Source organism: Pogona vitticeps, chromosome 4 (assembly GCF_051106095.1).
Source record: "Pogona vitticeps strain Pit_001003342236 chromosome 4, PviZW2.1, whole genome shotgun sequence".
NCBI lineage: Eukaryota > Metazoa > Chordata > Lepidosauria > Squamata > Agamidae > Pogona > Pogona vitticeps.
This window is the reverse complement of record NC_135786.1, coordinates 81207969-81231256: the sequence shown is the minus strand read 5'-3', so window position 1 is coordinate 81231256 and position 23288 is coordinate 81207969. Positions and strand designations below refer to the sequence as shown.

Genomic DNA, 23288 nt, shown 5'->3' with positions numbered 1-23288 from the left:
TAGATACAGATATAGTTATAGATATAGGTAGCATGCACAATTGTGTGGGTGAAATGCGATACTAACACAGTGTGACAATAACATTATTAACACGTAATGAACTTTCAAAGTGTTGATTCCATAAATATCTTGGCAAGGTTTTATTTTATTGCTTTGTTTTTATTACCCATTCTAAGACTAAGATGGCTACCTCCATAAAAATTTATTCTGGAAAATCTCCAAAAGTGGTTTAAATTGGGATGTCATGGATCATGATCTGAAAGTATACTGTAACAGGTTTGGTATCTGGACATTTTAAAAACACCTGCATTTCTGTTGATTAAGCCTCAACAAAAAATGAAGGTTCTCTGTGGATTATGTTATAAAAGGAAGGACACTTGTTCTTAACTTTTGTTTCCAACTTTACATAATTATTGGTTTTTTGAAACATCCTTTTGCTGTTAATCACATTGGAAGTTACACCTTTAGCAAAATCACATTTCATCTTGCCTGAAACGTAGAGAGATCTGCAAATTATGTGGGGTAAAATTATTTTAATAAGTTATGGGAATACAAAGCTGTGAATGTAGCATCTTATTTCATTTTAAGCTTTGCAATTAAGACATTCATTGGATAGTTCAAAAGAAAAGTAGCTTGAGATACAAGACACCAACACCTAATGGGTTTTATTCTTTTTTGTGAGCTCACATTGGAGAAGTATATAGAAAAATTGATAATTTTGCAGTAAGAGGAGGAACTGTATTATTTATTTTCTTCAAAGGACATTTTGTTATGTTTCTCCTGATTTTGCATCAACATATTACACATATTTACTCAGAAGTAGATATACTTAAGGATGTAGTCCTAACTAGCCAAGATGCCTGAAGGCTGCTGAGCTGAGTCTAAGTCAGCTGAATCCAATCTCCTCTTAGGTTAAAGATTTTGGAAATTACTTAGGACTGCTCTCCCGTGACCTAACTTTGTGCCAGCAATCTGTATCCCCCACCTCTACCAATTAAGTCAATACCTAAGTAACTACATCTTTGGGGTTATTCCCCCCGCAGTAGGTGCTTGCTGCTGGCATTGGTTAATTTTTTCATCTGTCTTTGTTCTCTCTTTAGATGTCAAAATTTTGTGCTGTAATAGAAATCAACCTGATTTTAAATGGCTTTTAATATTTTATTGTACTATATTTTAATAGAGTATATTATATTGTTTATACTGTTTTATATTGTTTTATCTGATGTATGGTGCAATGGCCTGTGTGCCACGCAATAAACTTATTTTGCTTGCTTGCTTGCCAGCATAGTTGACCTCAACTAGCACAGCAGTTGTGCTGCCAGAACCAGTTGTGGCACCTGATCTGAGAACAGCCAACACAAGAGCAGTTGTGGTTCCACAAATTGCTTCCACTCATTTCATACCCACTATGGCCAGCATATAGTTTGAACTGTGAATTCAGTGAAACTACTGGAAAGCATAGGTAGAGTATCAGTCATGATTGTACAGTACTTATGGAAATATGTAAAATGATACAAATTATTGGGCTTTGTTCATAACTATTGTACATTTTAAAGTAATTAAATGTTTCAGAAATTATTCATATACCCTTCTGTTTTTTTAAAGCTGCTTTAGCCTTTATCAGTATATTCAGAATTAAGCATACAGTGTAGTGTTGCTTATGATAGTGTAAGGTGTGATGTTTGTATTAGCACACATTTCTTTAGGAGGGGTGGAGCATCTACCTGTAAAATGGTTCCTTCCTCTGTTTAGCCAACTCAGTATACAATGTCAGAATTGTGTTGGTTCTTATGAAGATACAGATAAATGGACAGTGTCTTTTGCCTTTTGGTAGCTTCTCTTTGGTCTGATAGTTGGTACATTTTACCAATTGCTGTCCCATCATATTGGTAGCTGATCTCAGAGAGAGAACCACCACCACCACCACAATTTTATTTAATATTAACTGCTAGGAATTAAATCATGACAATGGAGCTATGACCTCGAACTAATTTGCATTTCAGATAAAAGGTTTCCTATATTAGTAGTTCAAGCTTAATCTCAGAATCCAGTCTGAGTAACAGAATGTCAAGTGGGCTGTAAAACAGGAAGCCGTTCCATACAAACCTAGTTTGCTGTACTTAGAATCTAATATCAATGGGAAAGGTTAGTTAGACTAACCTATGTCCCTGTGAGGAGGAATCACTTCCCAACAGAAAAGAGGAGCGTGAGCCATCCCCTCCATCACCCACAACTGAGAGTAGAGGAGAAAAAGAGTGGAAAAGAAGAGGGAGAGAGGGGAGGAGCCAATACTAGAGAGATATCTGGTGACAGGGGCTGAGGAGAAGGAAGAAGGGAAAAGAGAGCTAGACTGGGAGACTGAGATAGAAAAGGAGGAGGAGAAAAAGAAAGGAAAGGAGGTGAAGGAAGAAGACATTCCTCTAGGATGGGGTTGGTTAGAAATGGAACACCCCTGGGCAGGAGAGTGTGTTAAAATGAAACTGCCTGTAGAGGAAATAGAAAGGAGACTACAATATCGCAATGTGAGACCTGAGGGGAGTAAGATAGGAAAAGAGGGAGAAGAGCTGAAAAGGCAAAGAAAGGAAGGACTGGCAGTGCAGCTGGGGGAAGCAGAACCAGTGGAATGGATGGTATATGCTTGTTGCAAGAAGGAAGATCAAAGGTGGTGATGTCGCATCCAGAAACGCTCACAGAGGGAGAATGGGCTCATCACCTGTGTTGCGGTACCATATGTCTCAGTCTGAGGAAACCCATGAGAAAACCCACAGATTGTGAATGGTTTGGAGTGAACCCCTGAAGGTGAACCCTCTTGCGATGCCTGAGTTAAGGGGCTGTTATGTTGAATGCAAGGAAACCGAGGGACCCGTTGGTCCAACTGAAGTTGTTGTTCATGGTTCTGTGGTATTTGAAAATAAAAGAAATGTTTATGAAGAAAGCCTGTCTCTGGCCTGTCTCCACCTTCTAAAAAGGGGGAACAAAAAACGGAATGGGCTTTCCCAAAGTTGGGCCCACCCACAGTCCCTTTGATTTCAGTGTCGGACCAAAATGCAAAAGTAACTTAGTCTAAATGTTGTCATACTTTTTGACATGGTCTTCACCAAACCTTAATACCATTTTTCATTGCTTTATTTATTTTCTGTTCATGATTAACAAATCCATGATTATTTTACACTTTTGTGTGGCAAATATAAATATAACCTTATTTTATTTTATTGCACTGAAAGAATACGTTTTGAAATGAACACCACCACCCACCCCAATATATTTTAAACATTTCATGCTATTTTTTACTTCGGAAGATAAAACAGAAATTTGGCATAATTATTTCCAAAGGGTTCTTGCTTTTGTGCAGGGCCAACAGGTGAACAGAAATGTCATCTCGGCAGACACATTGCTTCCTGTGTGTAAACATTTATGAAGGAGGGGATCTAGGCACTCCATCACTGTCAGTAAAAACAGACTGGCTCTTTTGTATTATGTCTTTCGGATTTGTTTGTCTGAGGGCAGACACTAGGTTGCTTAAGGGCAGAATAAAATGATTTAGATCAACAAAGAATGCTGTAGCCCCTCTTTCCCCAACCTGATACCTTCCAGATGTCTTAGACCTCAACATCCATCATCCCTGGAGCCTTGTTGTGCAGGATCAATGAGAACAGTAGTCTATCAGATCTGGAGGGCGCTAGATTATGGAAGAGCTACTTGATATATAGATTGTGGGTGTCAACAGTAAATACAATATGCTGGGGGCTGAGCCGTTCTCTACATGTCACAAGACATACAGCACATGTTAGAAGACGTATCAGGAACAGTTGCAATGAGAATCAAAAGTGTGCTGTTTTGCTCTGTATTAGGTCAATACTGCTGGTCTGACAGTGAAATAGATCTTAACTAGAAGCCAAAATAATGTTATTTCGTGTGGCTCTTAAACCTTACTCCTTCACTTTCTTGTTTGCAGCTCCTGGTTTGCAGCTGATTTTTGAGTTTTGATAAAAATTATTGACTTAGAGTTTTACCAGTTGTAGGCCAGCAGTAGTACAAATATAATTTTTCTTCCTCAAATTAAATCTGACACACTTACAGAAGGTTCTCTGTGAATCAAGTTGTGTAAAATATTGCTGACATTTCCGATGAAAATTAATTTAAGACATATTAGTTACAGATTATTCCTGAGTCTTTGTTTGTTGGCTGTGACGTATTTTTATAATATTTTATTTTAAATGCAGGTGAACCGAGGAAATTTGATCCAAAGTTCAGCGGACCTATTCACAACAGGTAAATACCTTAATTCAGTATTTTAAACTCTTCATTATTTTTCTCCTCTGGAAAAGAAGGAAAATATGTATTTAAATGACACTTCTCCCCATGTGGCAATCTTTCTGTGCTTGGAGGGTTTTCTCTTATTGAATATAAGTGTGAATGTGCTTGTGAGTATGTGTGCATGAAAGGCCAGGATCCAGTATGCAGAGGAGCTCCTACCATACCCATTAAAGGTTATCATTGAGGTAGCCATGTTAGCCTGTTTCAGAATGTGCAACAGAAGTAAAATCTAAAGAACTATAGCACTTCAAAGACTGAGGAAGTGAATTATGATATCCAAAAACTCCCACTGAAATAAATCAACTAGTCTTTAAGGGGGCACAACTTTTTGGTTTTTATATTTGTTATGTATTAAGGGATAGTAAACTTACAGTGCTTATCACAGGCAATTCAGAGAACATCCTTATGTCTGCTAATAATAACTGCAAACTTTATGTGGGAACTTCCTTAATGCTGATTTTGAAGGGCGATAATTACCTTCACATTAGAACTGAGATCAAGGGATTAATTACTTACAAATGTTTATTTAGAAAGTGCAGTTGAATAAGGACATGGATGCATAAAAGGAAATAAGAAGTGAAGCTATTTGATGGCTCAAGTTCTACTGTGAGCCAGTTGCTAGTAAAATAAAAAGGTAATTCAGTATTGCTTAGATTTTGCAGGTGGAATGAGTTTCAAATAGGGCATACCTACTATTACTACTGCCACTACAACTATTACTGCTACCACTACTACTACTACTATTTTTGCACTTGTACTTATTATTTCTCAACATTCCTGGTGCTTGGGGCATACCAAGAGATCAAGTCAAAAAATTAGGAATCAAGTCCTAAAAATGTGTGGGTGAGGTAACACTGATCTTTAGATTTTAGAGTCTTGCTATTATGATTATAATTCAATAGCATCTCTTATTTCACAGCATTGCTGGTACTCAGGGGCAGACCAAATTATCAAACCTAAAAATTAGGGGTGAAATCATAAAAATTTGCAGATGAGATAACATGTTTGCAAATTTTTTTTTTTTAAATTTTAGGAAGCAAATTAGCAGCTATTGACAATTGTGATGATGTTGCTGCTGCTGCTGCTTCTGCTACTAACAACAACAACTTCCCCTCCATTGGATTAGAACAGGCTGCACGTTTCTGATAATAAAAGGTCATCAAAAAATCATCACACAGTAATTATTGACCAATTATATGCCTTCCAACAATGTTCAAGCTACTCACAGGAGTACTTGCAAGACCAATATATAATTATTTAATTGAAAACTCCCTGTACCCAACTGAAAAGAAAGGGTACTTTAAAAAGTCAAGAGGCATGAAAGACCAGCTGCTTATTGATAAAATGGTACTAATAATGCAAGAAGGCAAAAACAAATCTTAACGTGGCCTGTATAGACAATAAAAAGGAATTTGACTCATTGCGACACAGCTGGAGTAACACCTGACTAATGAATGAATTTATTTATTACGGTTGGGTGACCAGCTCATAAAATATATTTATGGCTAAAATATACACAATACAGTTTAAAAATATACAACCAATTCATAAAACATATTATGTGGCTAAAATATACAAAATGCAGTTTAAAAATGTACAACCAGTTTAACACCTGACTAAAAATTTTTGGGGTTATTAAAAATATTGAGAAGTTCCTCAGGAAAAACATAGGAAAAAATGGAAAACTGTCTTAATGGCATATAGTGAAAAAACTGGGGAAGTTAGCATCAAAAGAGGAATATTTCAAGGGGATTCTTCATCACCACTGCTGTTTTACATCTCACTAATCCCCATGTCAATAATTTAAATAAAACTGGATTTGACTACCATATTTCAGAACAAGCAGGAAAAATCAATCATACATGGGTGATTTAAAACTATATGCAAACATTTCCACTGAGACAGAATCACTGCTAAAACACAGTGCAAATATTTTTTAGTTTTTTAAATTATCATAGGGATAGGGGTTAAGGTACAAATAGGGGGGGTCAGGTAAAGGGGGGGAAGAGCAGGAAAGGGTAAAATTCCAGAGAGTGAAAAAGTATTCTTACATCCACTTATACAGTTATGGAAATCATACAAAGAGGAAAACAATATAGCAATTTTCCAGGATATCTATAGTTACTAATCTTCCATTTTCTTGGACCTTCTCTTTCTTTTTATCTTTAAATTTACTAATTTTATAGGTTTGATGTTAGTCTGCCAAGTTTATGTCTACTGTTCTAAATCAATGTTATAACCATTAGTTTGTGCCCATTTTATCATATATTCTTTCACCAAAAAATACCCTCTTAAATTGAATATTTCCACCTTTTGATCCTCTATAGAACATCTTATCTATCTTTTCTTATTCTGCCAGGTTTATATCCACTGTTCTACATCAATATTCTAACCAATATTTTGTGCCCCTTTTATCATGTAATCTTTCATTCCTTCATCTTCCATCTTGTCGACTTAAATATTCACTTAAATCCGCTCCCAAGAGCTTCATCAACTCCATGTCCTTCTTTGTCCCATCTGCCACAGCATATGTCCCATCATCTCCATTCCCTTCCCTTCCATAGTAAAGTTCACTAATGACATCTCCATAAGAGGGGTTAACAGATTAGCTCTCAGCTGCACTGTATCTTCACCTTTTTCTTCTGAAGGCTTCTGATGTCTAGAAGTAAAATGGGCTCCCTCTGTTTGTGATTTTAGTAAACTGGTTTCCTGTTGCAGTTCTGGTTTTTTTTCCATCTTCAAAACACAGTGCAAATATTTAGTGAAGATATTCAAATTAAATTTCGAAATGACAAATGTGCAGCTCTCTCTATACAGTTTGGCAAATAAAAAAACTAGATGGAATAGAGTTAAAAACGGGCGATATTATAAAATCACTATCAATTATAACTATTTGGAATACTAGAACTAAAAGCAAAGTGTGCTGCTTATCTGCCGCCCCATAGTGCTTCAAGCACTCACTGGGCGGTTTACAAGTTAATTATGCAAGCTACACATTGCTCCCCCCCCCCAGCAAGCTGGTACTCATTTTACCGACCTCAGAAGGATAGAAGGCTGAGTCAACCTTGAGCCGGCTACCTGGAATTGAAACCCAGGTCGTGAGCACAGTTTTGGCTGCAGTACAGCAGTTTAACCTCTGCGCCACGATAACATTGTGCACACATAAGTTAAAGAACTAACAGAAAGGGAATATATAGAAAGACTATGGAAAATCTTAAAATCAAAATTAAATGGTGGATATACAATCAAAACCATAAACACATGGGCAGTTCCAGGAATTAGATATCCAGCTGGATGAATAGATTAAAAATAAAATAAAATGTAGCATTTGGGGCCACTTACGATTGCTTCACCATGTGACCTTTGAGCTATTAACATTAATCCACTTTATGTATATTCTGTTTATTTTTAAGTTGTAATAGAGATAGGGTGCTTGTTTTTTTAAATGTGGGAATTGCCATATTCCCAGAAGATGAGCTCAGACTTGAAGCTTTTCAATGGAAACAGTGTGGTTATCCATTACAGTGGTGCCCCCGCCAGAGGATTACTTCACAAAATGACAAATCCGCATGACGATGAGTTTTTGCGATCGCTATAGCACTTCGCAAAACAGTGTTTCCTATGGGCGATTTTCGCTATGTGATGTTTCGGATTGTGCTTCGCAAGATTCCCCCCCCCCGGGACTGATGTTTCGCAAGACGATGATTTTAACAGCGGATCGGCGCTTCACAAAACAGGTGTTTTCGGGACCGATGCTTCGCAAGACAGCAATTTTAACAACTGATCGGTGCTTCGCAAAATGGCTTCCCTATGGGCGATTTTCACAAAACAACGACGACTTGTCCCCATTGGAAAGCATTAGACGGATTTCAATGCATTCCAATGGGGAATCGCATTTCGCAAGACGATGTTTTCACAAGACAGCGATTTCAATGGAACGGATTAACATCATCTTGTGGGGCACCACTGTATTAATAATGTATGTGTTCTTCAACATAGTGTCTGTTTGCTGTCTGAAACTAGAAATTCCACATCTGTGGGATCATTCTAGTGAGATAGCTGCATTCTCAGAAAAGTCATATGAATTAAAAATGTCCATTCCTAATGCTTTATACCTCATTAGTCATGCTGATACATCAGAAGAAAATTCACAGTAGAAATGTTATAGTGTGTTCTAAGCATCATTAACAAATGCATGCTTTATCCAGGCAGAATGATATGCTAGACCACATAAGCATGGCTAAATTAGATATTAAGCCATCATACCTTATTTCATTTAGAATATAATGAAGATAAGGTGCCTGAAGAATTGGGAAGCTTTGAAGCTGTGAAGGCAGAAGGAAAAATTGCAGTCTTTATGCTTCATTCTGCAGTTTTGACTTGAGGCACCATTCCTATCAGGTTTAATGGGGATTGAAGAGGTTTGGTGTCTACATGCTGTGCAGCAGTTTATTGGCAGCATAACAGAGTCATCTTCTGATTTTAGCCCCCTGCCTGTCAGAAATGTATAGTTACTAGTATACCTCTGCTAATAGAAATGCATAGTTACCATGACAATAACGGCCTTTACTGAAGATATATTGTGCTGCTTGTGCAACTATAGCATATTCGGTAAGATGGCTGCTATACAACTACTAAATCTTCTGAACTTGTTCCTATTTTGTAATACTCTGGAGAGATAAGCTGCAGGGGCTAGCTTTTTCCCTCTTAATGGTTGCAGGTTCCTATTTCTCTCTTTCACTTTTACACTAAATATGTAATCCAGATGCTTCTTTTTTGCTTGCTTGCTTCCTTCTATTCCGTATAAACCAAGAAGCAATTGTACTTAGTGAAATCTTGCTAAAAAATTTGTAATATCTCTTGGCAACGCCATGTGACAAATAATGCATCACATTTGTCTAGATGTTGGATTGTATTTTTCATTTACTGTACAGTGGTGCCTCGACTTATGAACGTCCCTGCTTATGACAATTTTGAGTTGTGACCTGGTCTGGCCGCAAAATTTTGCTTCGACTTGCGGCCGGAGCTTCCAGTTATGATAAAAAAAAAAGGCAAGGGGAAAGGGCCAGGAATTCAAATTGCTAGCTGTTGGTAGGTGAAGGGGCTGCTTCTTTGTAGCTCTTTTGCCCCAATGGTTAGAGTGAGTGCGATCAAAGAAGGCTTGGGACTGCCTGGTAAGGTAAGATGCTGCTTTTTGCTTTATAAAACTGTTCTGGGTGGGTTTTGCAGGGTGGGTTTGGGCTGGGGGGTTATGTTCTGTGCTGTTGTTTTGTTTTTTGGTGATTTTTTTGCAGCCCCAGAATGGGGCTTGCTCCGTGGTTTGTTTTTTGTTTTTGTTTTTTAAGCCCTAGTGCCTTTGGGGCTTGGTCTGTTTATTTTTGGTTTTTTGTTTTGTTTTGTTTTTTTGCAGCCCCAGTGCGTTCCTATGGGGCTTGCAGTATTTTATTTTATTTGGGGGGGTACTTTTTTTCTTCTGGAATAGATTAATCACGTTCCAATGCATTTCAATGGGAAATGGTGCTTCGATTTACGACCATTTCGGGTTACGCCCATCTTCTGGAACGGATTATGGCCGTAAGTTGAGGCACCACTGTAGTAATTGTCAAGGATGGTGTTACTTTCACTGACAGCATTGCTATATATAAATCAGGACAAGGTCACATGGTCCTCAAAAGAATACAAATGCAGGAACAGGTGATACATTTAATGGACCATTAGGAAATACCTTTACTGGACCATCATTAACAAATGCATACTTTATCCAGGCAGAATGATGTGCTAGACCACATAAGCATGGCTAAATTAGATATTAAGCCATCATACCTTATTTTAAAACAACAAAAAATAAATTGAGTTGTTGATGATAATTCATGTACCTCAGGCTTTGCATCAGGTTCCTATGGGTAGCTTCAAAAGTTATATAGTATGTTTATGTTGTTGTTGTTTAGTTGTTTAGTCATCTCCGACTCTTCGTGATCCCATGGACCAGAGCACACCAGGCCCTCCTGTCTTCCACTGCCTCCTGGAGTTGGGTCAAATTCATGTTGGTAGCTTCGATGACACTATCCAGGCATCTCGTCCTCCGTTGCCCCCTTCTCCTCTTGCCTTCACACTTTCCCAGCATCAGGGTCTTTTCCAGGGAGTCTTCTCTTCTCATGAGATGGCTAAAGTATTGGAGCCTCAGCTTCAGGATCTGCTTGTAGGAAATCCCAAAAGTTTCATGGCCGCTGTGGGGGCCAGGTGCAGCTTCTTAGATGGAGATAGCTGTATTTTGCAGTCTGCAAGAGCCAGTGGTTTGAAATTTATGATCCATCTCTCTAAGCAAGGTGGCCAGCAATCTGACTCCGCCCTTCCTCCCCCCCCCTTTCTGCTTTTATTTGTGTTGGTATCTATAATTGCTGTTAATGTTTCCTACCTCAGGCCTTTGCCAGTGAATCTGTCATGTTCAGCAAAATCCTGTTGTCTAAAGTTATGCTAGTATAAATTTGATCTGCTGCCAGAAATAATTAATTTAAACTGATTGAACACTCCCTACCCCCTCTTTTCAAGTTCCTTTTTGCCTAGGGAAGACTTTGAGACTTTGAGAGTGTTCGGATGGTGTGGGAGGAGCCTCTAAAAGTCAAAAATCGCTGCTGGATTGCCAGTGGGTTCAGCAGGGATTTTTTTTATGATTCAGCATGTTTTTTAAAATCTATTAAAGGCCCCCATGACTGTCCCAAAGCTCTCAAAGGCTTCCCAAGGGCATAAAGGAGCCCTAGGAAGCTTTAGAGTGTGAAATGGGAGTGGGAGAGAAGGGGGATAGAAAACATTGTTTGTTTAAGCATTTCCAGCATTAGATCTGATTTACGCAGAATAACTTTATGCAACTGGATTTTACCCTTGGCTACAAGAAAGTGTATTTATTTCTTTCTTTATGTGCTCTGTTAGCTTAAAAGTGCTTCTAGAAGAATTAAATGTAGAAAATTATCTTTGAATTCATAGAAAGCCACCTATATGCAAATTCTAAGAGAATAGTTCCGGCAGTCTTTCTGGCCAGAAATTGTGAGGAACTGGAATTTAGCCACCCACACTGTCCACCTTAGTTTTTCATGACAACCACACATTTGCACCTGACTGTCTTGTTTGCCTAAATGCAGTGTGAAGAATTCAAGGCATGGACTAAAATATCCCTCCCCAGATCACATGCAAGAGATTAATTATGTTGTTTGACTCAATGAATGTTGGTTTGCTTTTCACCTATAGTATATATGGTAAAGCACTGGTGTAGGAGTGTTTGCAAGCTGGTACACCTCACTGAGTTGGGGTGCTTCATTATGGAGCTAGGGGCTGGGAGTTCAAATTCTGACTGTGCCTTCTGGGAGAGGGGACAGCTGAGATTCCCCTCTAGCCTGTATGGCTGGTGTTATATAACCTGCCACCTGTGTGGTCTTGGGCAAACTGCACAGTTCTAGGGTGCCATCAGAAGGAAAGGCTAGTAAACCACTTCTGAAGAAAACATAAAGTGGGTTGCTGTAAATCAGAAACACCTTAGTGACATGTTAGTATTATTATAAATATACCTGTTTCACAGCATTGCTGGTGTAGGGGCCATACCCAAAGGTCAATAATAATAATAATAATAATAATAATAATAATAATAATAATAATAATAATAATAATAATAATAATAATAATAATAATAATAATAATAATAATAATAATAATATAATTTATTGTCATTGTAAGTATATACACAGTATACCATACAACGAAATTCACAGACACCCAGAGACCAGACACATGCACACACATAACATTCCCCAAACACTCCCCACCCACTAGAAGTCCCCCACTAAAAATACAAACATCTACACCTCAGGCCAAGTAACACAGTCCAACTAATTATTCACTACTAGTGGTCTTTAAGCTCATTATTAATTGTAATTATAGCTCTAGGATAAAAACTATTTAGAAAACGTGTGGTCCGAGTCTTAATTGTTCTATATCTTCTGCCAGATGGTAACAGTTCAAAAAAGTTATAAGCAGGATGGGAAGAGTCTCTCAGGATGCTGTGTGACTTCCTCAGACAGCGGGATGTGAAGATGTCATCCAGGGTTGGTAGCTGGAGCCCGATGATATTCTGGGCAATTTTAATGGTTCTCTGTAGAGCTTTTTTGTCCGCTACAGAGCTACTCCCAAACCATGCCAGAATGCCATAAGTTAGGACACTCTCAATGGTGCTACGGTAGTAGGACAGAAGTAAATGCTGTGATAAATTTAACTTCCCAAGCATTCTCAGGAAATACAGCCTCTTCTGTGCCTTCTTTATTAGCATGTTGGCATTTATAGTCCATGAGAGGTCCTCTGAGATGTAAGTACCCAGAAATTTAAAACTACCAACTCTCTCCACTTCCTCACCGTTTATGTACAGTGGTAAATGTACATTTCTCTTCCTCCTAAAATCAATTATGAGTTCTTTAGTTTTTTTGATGTTAAGTGTGAGATGATTTTCTTTACACCATAGTATCAATCTTTGTACTTCCTTTCTATAAGCAGACTCATTGTTCTTATTTATGAGTCCCACCACTGTCGTATCATCCGCAAATTTAATAATTGCATTGGTGTTATATAGTGGGGTACAATCATGTGTGTACAGGGAATAGAGGAAGGGACTTAGCACGCAGCCCTGGGGAGCTCCTGTACTTAGTTACCAGGGTAGAAGAATGGTGGGATCCCATCCTTACTGACTGTGGCCTATCTGTCAGAAAATCCTTTATCCACATGCAGATCTCCTGAGGTAATCCCAGGTTGATCATTTTTAAAAACAACCTATTTGGTAGAATGGTGTTAAAAGCAGAGCTATAATCCACAAACAACAGCCTCGCATAAGTTCCCTGTTGTTCTAAGTGGCTCAATACAGTATGGAGTACGATGGACACAGCATCATCAGTAGATCTATTTCTCCTGTATGCAAATTGCCATGGATCCAAAGAAGGTGGAAGACTAGCCTTAATGTAATCCAGCACCAATCTCTCAAAACATTTCATAATAACAGATGTTAAAGCTACTGGTCTATAATCATTGGGAGATACCACAGCTGACTGCTTCGGGACTGGTACTATAATAGATGTCTTCAGGCAAGTGGGGACAGAACACTGCAACAAGGATAGATTGAAAATATCCGTAAAAACTCCAGCTAATTCTGCAGCACAGCCCCTAACAACTCGTCCCATGATTCCATCTGGTCCAGCTGCCTTTCGAATATTAATATTCTGGAAAGCGCGTCTCACATCTGAAATCTGCAGTACTAGTGGTTGTCTGTCGATGGTAGATTCTAGTGATGTATTATGGACAGTAGGTGCTGGAATAATGGTTGTTCCTGTTTCCACCTCAAAACGGCTGAAAAATTGATTTAACTGCTCAGCCAAAAAATCACTGCTGCTACACAGACTGTTTTTGTTACTCTGACCAGTGATTTGTCGTAGGCCGTGCCACACTCGGCGAGTGTCAGAACTTTCAAGGTGTTGTTCAATTCTCTGGCTGTACATAGCTTTGGCATCCCTAATGCCCCTTTTTAGTTTAGCTCTGGCCTCTCTATACTGTAGTTCATCACCAGAATGAAAAGCAGCATTTCTGGCTTTTAATAAAAGGCGCACTTCTCTATTTAGCCAAGGCTTGTTGTTAGAAAACACTCGTACTTGTCTTGTTGTAGCAATAACATTGATGCAGCTTTTGATATAAAACAGTACTGTCGAGGCATAAGTATCAACATTGTCCTCCTCAAACAGTGTCCAATCAGTGCTCCTAAAGCAATCTTGAAGTTGCTCAGTTGCATCCACTGGCCACACTTGTATTTCTCTAATTGATGGTCTGATTCTTTTAACAAGGGGTCTGTACGATGGAATCAAAAAAAGAGATATATGATCTGATTGTCCCAAGCTAGGCAATGGCTTCGTCTTATATCCATGCATGATGTTACAATATACCTGATCCAAGGTATTTTCCCTCTAGTGGGACAGTCCACATACTGATAAAAGTTAGGGAGGACGGTCTTTAAATTGGCTTGATTGAAATCACCTGCTACCACCAGCACTCCATCTGGGTAGGCCTGCTGCTGTTTGCTGATAGCAGTTAACAAACAACTCAAAGCTGTGGTTGTGTTAGCATCAGGAGGTATATATATTGCTGTTATTATAACAACATTAAACTCACGAGGCAGGTAAAAGGGGCGGCATTTCACTGCCAAATACTCCAAATCAGGAGAACAGTGAATGTCCATTATTTTAACATCTGTGCTCCAATTATCGTTTGTGTAAACACAAACCCCTCCACCTCTGCTCTTCCCAGATTCAATAGACCTGTCTGCTCGATGTACTCTGCGTCCTTGTAGTTCAATTACCTCCCCTGGGATGGAAGAATCAAGCCATGTCTCTGTAAAGATCATAACGCAACAGTCTCGAATATTTTTCTGTAGGGAGATAGTAAGTTCCAACTCCTCAATCTTGTTGGGTAGAGATCTAACATTTGAGACAAAAAGACTTGGCAATGCAGGCTTGTGAGGATTTTTGCCTAACCTCACTCGTAGACCAGCCCTGCAACCTCTTTTCTGCTTGCGTTTTCTCCGTGTTCTTTTCTTCCTGACAGGGAGAGCAGGCCGTCTTAAAAGCTCAGCTGGGATGTTGTAAGTTGAGACCCTCGATTCAAAGTTGCAACTGTCTCTGCCAATAGATAATAATTCTTGTCGACTGTAAGTTACTTGTGCCTGAGCACGTAGAGTCCATAATAAGGACCGATCTCTGAAATGCCTAGCCGCTGCAAATACTTGCGCCGCCATCTTGACCAACTGTCAAGCCGAAAAATTAGTAATCAGATCCATTTATGACGTGACATGTTTGCAAAGTCACCGATTTTTGAATTTCAGGAAGCAAATTAGAAGCTATTAGTAGTTGTTCTAATTAGTAGCCAAAGATTTAGGAATAACTTTCGTTGCTGAAATTAGTACGAGCTGTACAATGACCTGATCTTGCTTCCATATTCTTTTAATTTCTTGACTTAATGTTTGGTACTCTGCAATATTTGCATTTTCTGTGCTTTCTTGTTCTGTGTTTCTTGATGGAACTCCAATTTTTATAAGATTCATTGTTCCTTTTGACGTATCCAGAAGTATAACATCTGGTTTATTAAACTGTTTTATAGTATAGAGGCAAAGATGTTAGTAATTGGCAGAGCGCCTTCTTCCACCTAGTTCTGCCCATTCCAGCCAGGCTGGGCGGTTGAGGGGCTTAACTCCAAGAGAGGCCCAAAGGGAAAAAACCAAAAACTGGGCTGTGGTGCTCGCCCTTGTGGCCCCTGTTTTATTTTGTCCTCACAAAGGCTCATGCACCTTCCTCCTCCTCATGCTGCCACCAGATGTTATTTCTTTAACATCAATAAAGTACTGGACACTTATACAGTGGACCCTCTACTTAAGGAATTAATCCATATTGGAATAGTGGCTGCAAGTCGAAAAGTCTGTAAGTCGAATCTCCATTGACCTACAATGCACTGAAAACCGATTAATCCCATAACCAGTGGTTTTTATTCTATTTTTATTCCATTTTGGTTTTTTTTTCTGGTCTGTAAGTCGATTCTCTGGCTGCAAGTCGAATCTAAATTTTGCAGCCAGAGAAGTCTGTAACTCGAAAAGTCTGTAAGTCGAGCCGTCTGTAAGTCGAGGGTCCACTGTACTGCCAAACACAATCAGTCTATTGAACAGGGTGGTAATAATCAGATATAAAGAAAATCACAGGGAGTAAATCGCAATATGCTTTAAATATGTTATCAATGTAATACTAATATTCTTGTCAACACAAGAACCCTCTCTCTTAACTCTCTATCTTCCTGAACCCTCCTGGTCAACTGTCATCAACTCTCTTGTTAACTCTCAGCTCCCTCATCAAATGCCTGTCTTTCGTCTCTCTTCTCCTCTCTGGTTCCGCCTTCCGGCCTCGCCATTGGCTCTCCCGTCAAAGTTCCACTGTGATGGACAGATTACATCTGGACTATCCGCTACATGGGCCTTCTCGGCAGTGGCCCCTTGTCTCTGGAACAACTTACCAACAGAAATCTGCCTGGCCCTCTCGCTGAGGGCCTTCAAGAACAAAAGACCTGGCTCTATAAGTAGGCCTTCCCAACAGCCGTTGCTTAGCTTTATCTATTCTTTTCCCTTTTTCCCCATCTTGCACTCTTGTAGTAAAAGTGGGCCTGATTTTTAATGAATTTATGTTTTTATTTATTATATTTGTATCTTTGGTTTTTGTATTTTGCGTAAACCACCCAGAGTAGACATCTTCTAGATGGGTGGTATAGAATTCAAACAAACAAACAAACAAACAAACAAACAAACAAACAAACAAACAAACAAACAAACAAACAAACAAGATTTAGCAACCTTTTAAAAGCAACCTTTGCAATTTGGTTATGCCTGCACATATAATCTGCTGATGCTACCTTAGGACATCTACCCTGTTGCCCCGAAAATAAGACCTAATCTGAAAATAAGCCCTAGTTTGATTTATCAGGATGCTCATCATATAAACCTTATCCCCAAAATAAATCCCAATTAAGTCAAACCCTGGCCTCCACCATTGTGCAGCAACCAGAAGATGACATGACTGTATTTGAATAAATGTAAATTGTTGTACATGAAAAACATAAAGCATCCCCTGAAAATAAGCCCTAATGCATTTTTGGTGCAAAAATTAATATAAGAACCTGTCTTGTTTTTTGGGGAAACACGGTAGATATGATATGCTGAATTGTTTCTTTGGATTCCTGATGGGCCCTAAATATATCACTTATGCCTTGCTTCATAATTACTTTTTAATGGTATCTAAGGCAAATAACCTAATCTTGGATTGTGCGTAGGAATCCTTCGGTTTCAGCCTGAAGACAGCTTAACTTAAGCCCCAGATACAAATGTTGTTTATCAAACTATTATCCAGGAGTTAACTGGGGTGTTGACCATGCAACACTTTCTTAAGCCATGTGTCCCTGTGCTGTAGGACTTCTGTTAACATAGGTTGGTTCTCACTTGCAAGTTGTAATGGAACCATGAAATTTGTTTTTATATCTGCATCATAAGACTCAGTGGTGTTTAAGAGACTATTCAATTTATCAGGAGACTTTTAGTTTTAAAAAATAAATTAAAGTTAATTAATCCTTTAAACAAAAGAACTCGAAGATGCATAACTTCAGAGTCCCCTCATTGTGTAATGTGTTTCGATAGTAAAGTAATAATTCTATCACCATTTTCATAGATCCTCAGAATTTCAGGAAGTCATGAGTGAGGCTTAAGAGTATAATACTTTTTGATAATTCAGGGATTTCTGTGACATGTCACGTTTTTTCTGCAACATATTTTGGATTTATGGATAGGTTTGAACATGTTTATGAGTAATCTGTTGAGAAAGCCAAATTGCTCATAAACGTGTTTGAACTTGTTTATGAGTTCAAATGCAGGTTGCAGAGAAAATGTGTTAATCAATGTAAAGCAACTTACTACAGTGGGGTCTTGACTTAAGAACGGCTTGAGTTAAGAACATTTTGACTTAAGAACCACTCTCATAGGAAAATATTGACTTGACTTACATACTTAGATTTGAGTTAAGAACTGAAAAAAACCCACGTGGGAGGCAGGGAAAGTGCAAAATGTGAACTTTCAGTTAACGGTTGGCCAGTGAAAAGGGTGCCTGTCTGCTTCCTCACTCCTCCCAGCGTTTAGAGAATGGATTGGGAGTCTTCAGACTGCCTGGTACTGCCTGGACTGTATTTTCCCTGCCTTCCCTGAACCTTTCTTGACCTAAGAAAAAAAGAAACAAAATATCCCCCTCTAGTGGTCGAAGGCGGAATAGCAGCTTCCCATTAGTTTCTATGGACGGAAAAGAGCAGATACGGATCAAATGGTTTTCAATGCATTCCTATGGGAAATGCAGATTTGACTTGAGAACTTTTTGCCTTGAGAACCGCCTTCCAATACAGATTAAGTTCTCAAGTCAAGACCCCACTGTACTACAGCCACCATGTGGATGGATGGTAATTTTTAAAAAGCAGTTGTGTTGGGAGGGAGTCTTACATCCCTATGCTCAGTATGTATCTTAGAATCAGCAAAGGTGTTAATAAAGGTTGGTCTGAAGTTATTTTCCTATGACGTTTATCAGTCTTTCAGTGTAAGAGGCTTTTAGAGATATAAATACGTATTCTGAATTTCATCTATTAAAATAAAGGAGAGTTTGGCTGTCTTTGCCATAACTCTGGGATAGGCAGTCTATGAAACCTTGATGCCTGAAGACTAAGGAGATGAGTTATTTTGTTTAAAAGGTGGATTAATTAAGTCAAATTTAAGTTTATTAAAAGCTGTTCATAACATCAAGTACTGAAGGCTAAATCCATAGGCAGTATATACAGTCTTCCAATATTGGCAGGTGTGCTTAAGAACAGGAAACAAACTTATTTCAAATATCTGTAGCTGGTTTTAGGTGGGGCTAGGACAAGCTTATTCAAGGTTTCACTGCATGGTGCATCTTGCCTATTCAAGACTCAGAGTGTGCACCTGTACATGCAGCTATGCATTGAAAGAGATAAAGAGGGACAGGGAAGGAGAATTAATGTTGTCAAATATGTTAAAGAGAAAAGGAAAAAGAAAGACTAAAAGAGCAGCAGTGTGGACCAGTCATTATCCAGGGAGCTGCTGCCCCCTCTCACCAACTTGAGCCAGCTGCTTGAGCCAGCTGCTAGGAATGGGGTTGTCCTCTTATCACCATCTTGCCCTCTTTGTTTTCCCATGGAGACAAATGAAAGACTGATGAGACTCACCAGAAATTATTTGCTAACTATTAAATGGCTTCTCTCAGTAGTGCTTGATGAATTATGGAACAGATGAACCTGTCATTTTATTGCAGTTATTTTATTTTATTTTAGTGTGAGGTTCATAAGCTACCTCAAGAAGCAGGAGTGAAATGTTTTAAATGTTTTACAATAGGAAAGGTTCCCTACTTTGATCCTGAGGCTCTCAAAGGCTTCCCTGGGGCAAAAGTGATACCTAGGGAGCTGTGGAACTCAAAATGGGGAGATAGGAAGTTTTAAATCAGATGAAAACAAGGCTAAGTTGATTGAGTAATGACATAATTCTTGTTGCCTAAAGTTGCACCAACTGGATTTCAACCAATAAATTAAATAAATAGGTACATACTATTGGTAGTTTAACTGATGGTTCCAAATCTGCATAATCAGATTTGAAGGTTGTATATCTGTTGTTTCAGTGATTCTTTGTAAAATCTAGAATGGATTCAGAATCCTATTGTGTCTTATTTTGGAGTCTATCCCCAGAAGCAAAAAGTGCACCTTTGCTAGGTTTTCAATGAAGTGCTTTCAGTAACATGGATCTACTGGTGGAGCTAGCAGCTTTTCTTATTTGGAGGAGTTCCCTTTAAGCAAGCTGGTCACACCCACACATTGTATCAGAATGGCATAGCATAAGAAAAGAAGTACTGGCTGAAATCTTGTTGAAGTGGGCATGATGGGCAGTTATAGAGCTGTGGAAGATTGCAGAGTTTCTAGCCAGGCAGCCAGCATTACACAATGTGATGGCAAGTTATGCAACTATAGCACTGCAGCAGGATTTCAGCCTCTGTTGTTGTTGTTTAAATGGAAACAGCATATATTCCTTTGGTGCATTTCATATATGTGATGCCACTTAGGTAAGGACCAGATCTTGGAAAAGTTGCCTCTTTTGGACTATATGCCCCAAAATTCCCCTCCAGAACAGGGCCATTGGCCATTCTGGCTGGTGGATTCAAGGAGTTATAATCCAGAAAAGTGACTTTTCGAAACTCAGGCGGGGGCTACTGCTTCTCACAGGCAGGGATTGTGGTGCTTTGATACTGATAGATGCCTGGTAATCTGAACCGCTACCTTCTGGTGCACCTTAATGCATTTAATAATCAATACTGTGGAAAAGAACACATCTGTTATTCACCAGGTAGGATAGGTTTCAAGAAAACAGAATTGTGCAGAGTAAGGCATATGCAGAATGGGTAAGCGTTCTGAATACAAATGCAATATTGAGAGTATGTGCTAAATGTACTTCCGTTGTTTTTCTTGGAAAAGAGAGAAATGAGACCACCATCAATTATTTATACGTTTTATTTCTCTCTCTCTGGAGAAATGGCAAAGAAAAACTGCAGCACAGTGTGTTCAAAGCAACTTCTTCAACACACAATGTTCTTTCCCACCCACCAGTATGCTTCATTGCCTATTATTATAATAGTTGATGTTTTCAAAATAAATGAAAGAGTCTGAGTGCTCTTTCAGCAAGAGATTAGTATTTACCTTCATAGTCAAAGTTATTTTAATATTGATAAGTAAAGCCACATTAATGTCACTCTTTCTGAAAGAGTCATTTTACACATATGAGAAAAATATACATATCATATATTTATTGATAAAATACATAATAGGTATGTATTCAATTATGTTACTATTCACTGAACGTTGTAATTTAAAATGTACTGTGATGCAAAACATAGCAACGCAACCAACTTACAGCCAATGTTACTGTCAGGTCAATACATGTGGGGAGTTATTTTGTGGTTACCATGGCAGATGAAAAGCATTTGAGGATGTTATTGTTCTTGATTTGTACAAGTGGCAAATGATGATCTGAATCATCCATCATGGTCAGATTTTTTTTTTTTGGCATGGGGAATATTCATAATTTTCGGTTTGCAACAAGACATTTTTGATAGGTGAAGATTTTTACAACAATCACTTAGGCCAAAATCTAAAACCACACAAGAAGACTTCAGGTCTCATGACTGGTGCTCCCAAAACCAGTCTCTCTTGCACATAACATAACATACGGTTCACTAAACTGTGGTTTGTTACTATGGTGATGCACTCATGCTACAACAAAATCCAGGGCATTTTTTAAAGAAACTGGGTAGAAAATAAATGATAGGCCGCATGACCAAGACTTTGAAAATCACTTCTAGTCATATAGGTAGGTGGTCCCAACTTTTCATTCTGTATTTCCCAGCCACTAATTATTTTGTGAATAATTTTTTATTTTAACATATAAATCTACAAACTACAACAAAATACAGTATAAAAAATCCCCCCTCCCCTCTTTGAGGACATATATATAAATTGTATTTTAATTGTTACAAATTTTTATTGTATTTTAAATATTGTAAGCCGCCCAGAGACCTTTGGGTAGTGTGGGCGGCATTTAAATTAAATAAATAAAAATTTAAAAAAATAAGTCCAGAATTTCCCACGTTTCCAGAGAGCATTGAAAAAACACATAAATCATTTTGCCCTAAGCTTTGATCTGTCCCTGGGCCCAAACATATATTATATGTTTTGCATAGTCCCTTGGTTGTTCTCGTATGTATTTCCCAGCCACTAATTAATTATCTGCCCCCTTGGGGGGGTAACTCATAGCTCAGCAATATGACAATGGTATGGAAATCCTTATGTAGATAAACGCTTACATAGAATAAATATTTGATGTACACGTTTGATAGGAAGATCTGAGTGTAGCAATTGATTAGCACTCCTTTCAAATTGTGCAGCTTCTGCTTTAGAGCAAATCAAATACACAATGTAACAACACTCTGACTTGGCATAGCCAGAGTCGAATGCCCATGGACCTAGAGTTCGAATATCCACTTACAGGAGAATGGCCAGTTGAGATCAACCAGAGCATGTATGCCTGATGGGGTTACATGCCCTGCCATGACTATGGGCCAGCAGCACAGTCTCACAGTGCCACCAGAGTAATAAACCACTTCTTGTGTAATTTATACTTAGATAGCTCTGGGATGGTTCCCATAATTGGGAAGCAACACGACACTACATAGTTAATCAATGTAAGAACAGCTCTGTAATGTCTACCTGTAAAATGTACCAGTACCAGTTCCATGTACAATCTCTACAGGGAATGAAGTCCTAATATTTTACAAATATTTGTCCCAGAGGATTCACCAGCAAAACTTTCACTCATTTCTCTTTTCTCTTCATATACCTGGTTTTCTAAAGAGACATTTCAAAAAAAAATTTTTTTTTAGCTAGGTAGATTTTCCATATGAGCATCCAGAATTTTTTTTTACATTATTGTATCTGCAAGTATATATATTTTTTGTTTTGTTTGAAACATTTATATTCTGCCTGTTCTCAACAAAGGCAGCAAATGAGCTGCCTCGAGTGCCAATCCTTGGAGAAAGACAGAGTGCAAGTCAAATAAATAAATCGATCATCCATCAGTCAAAGTAGGAGTAACAAAAGGTAAGATAACTGTCATAATACAGAGATAAATGATATTAGCATTTCAAGAAGAGTTGGATTTTTAAAAAAGTGGCGCATCATTTCCTTCCAAAACATAGTATGTTCTTTCTTTCAGGCAGAGGTTGTAGTGATTTTATGGACATTTCTTGAATTTTTAAAATAGTGCTGGTAGATGAACGATGGCTTTTAAGCCATTTAACACTTTTTAGTTGATTGGCTGTCTTGTCTTCCATTAATTAGACAAATTAAATACCTGTGCTGCGGTTGTATTGTAAAATTAAGCTGACAGATAGGTTTATATATATAGGAGATCATCCTAAATATATTTCTTAGCTCAGATTTACATTTACTTTTCTCCAGGGAATAATAAACACCCACCTATTGTTCATTTGCATATACTATTTTGTTTTGTCTCACAGAGAGATACATATGATTTTCAAAAATTTTAAAAAGTTCTCAATATAGAGAAAACCACAGAGTGCTGAAAGATGGAAGGGAGAGGGAAAAGATTCTTTTGTTTATTTCATTTTATTTCATTTTGTATTCATGTAGTTGGGACTGACAGCTGAATTTATGCCCAGGGCAACATTTACAGCATGAGCTTTCTCCTGGGTGATGGTGGTGACTCTGTCTGCCTACTGGTTTACCCAGAGGTAACAAAACAAATA

At 38.3% G+C, this 23288-nt stretch overlaps 1 protein-coding gene across 2 annotated transcripts in view; it reads left to right on the top strand.

Annotated features, from left to right (window-relative positions):
- The window catches only part of SLC44A5 (solute carrier family 44 member 5), a 253809-nt gene that overhangs the window by 135918 nt on the left and 94603 nt on the right, over positions 1-23288 (top strand). For both annotated transcript variants that reach the window (XM_072997807.2, XM_072997808.2), the window contains exon 2: positions 4224-4272. In XM_072997807.2, coding sequence (XP_072853908.1) covers positions 4224-4272 — 49 coding nt within the window. The remainder of the gene's footprint in view (positions 1-4223; positions 4273-23288) is intronic.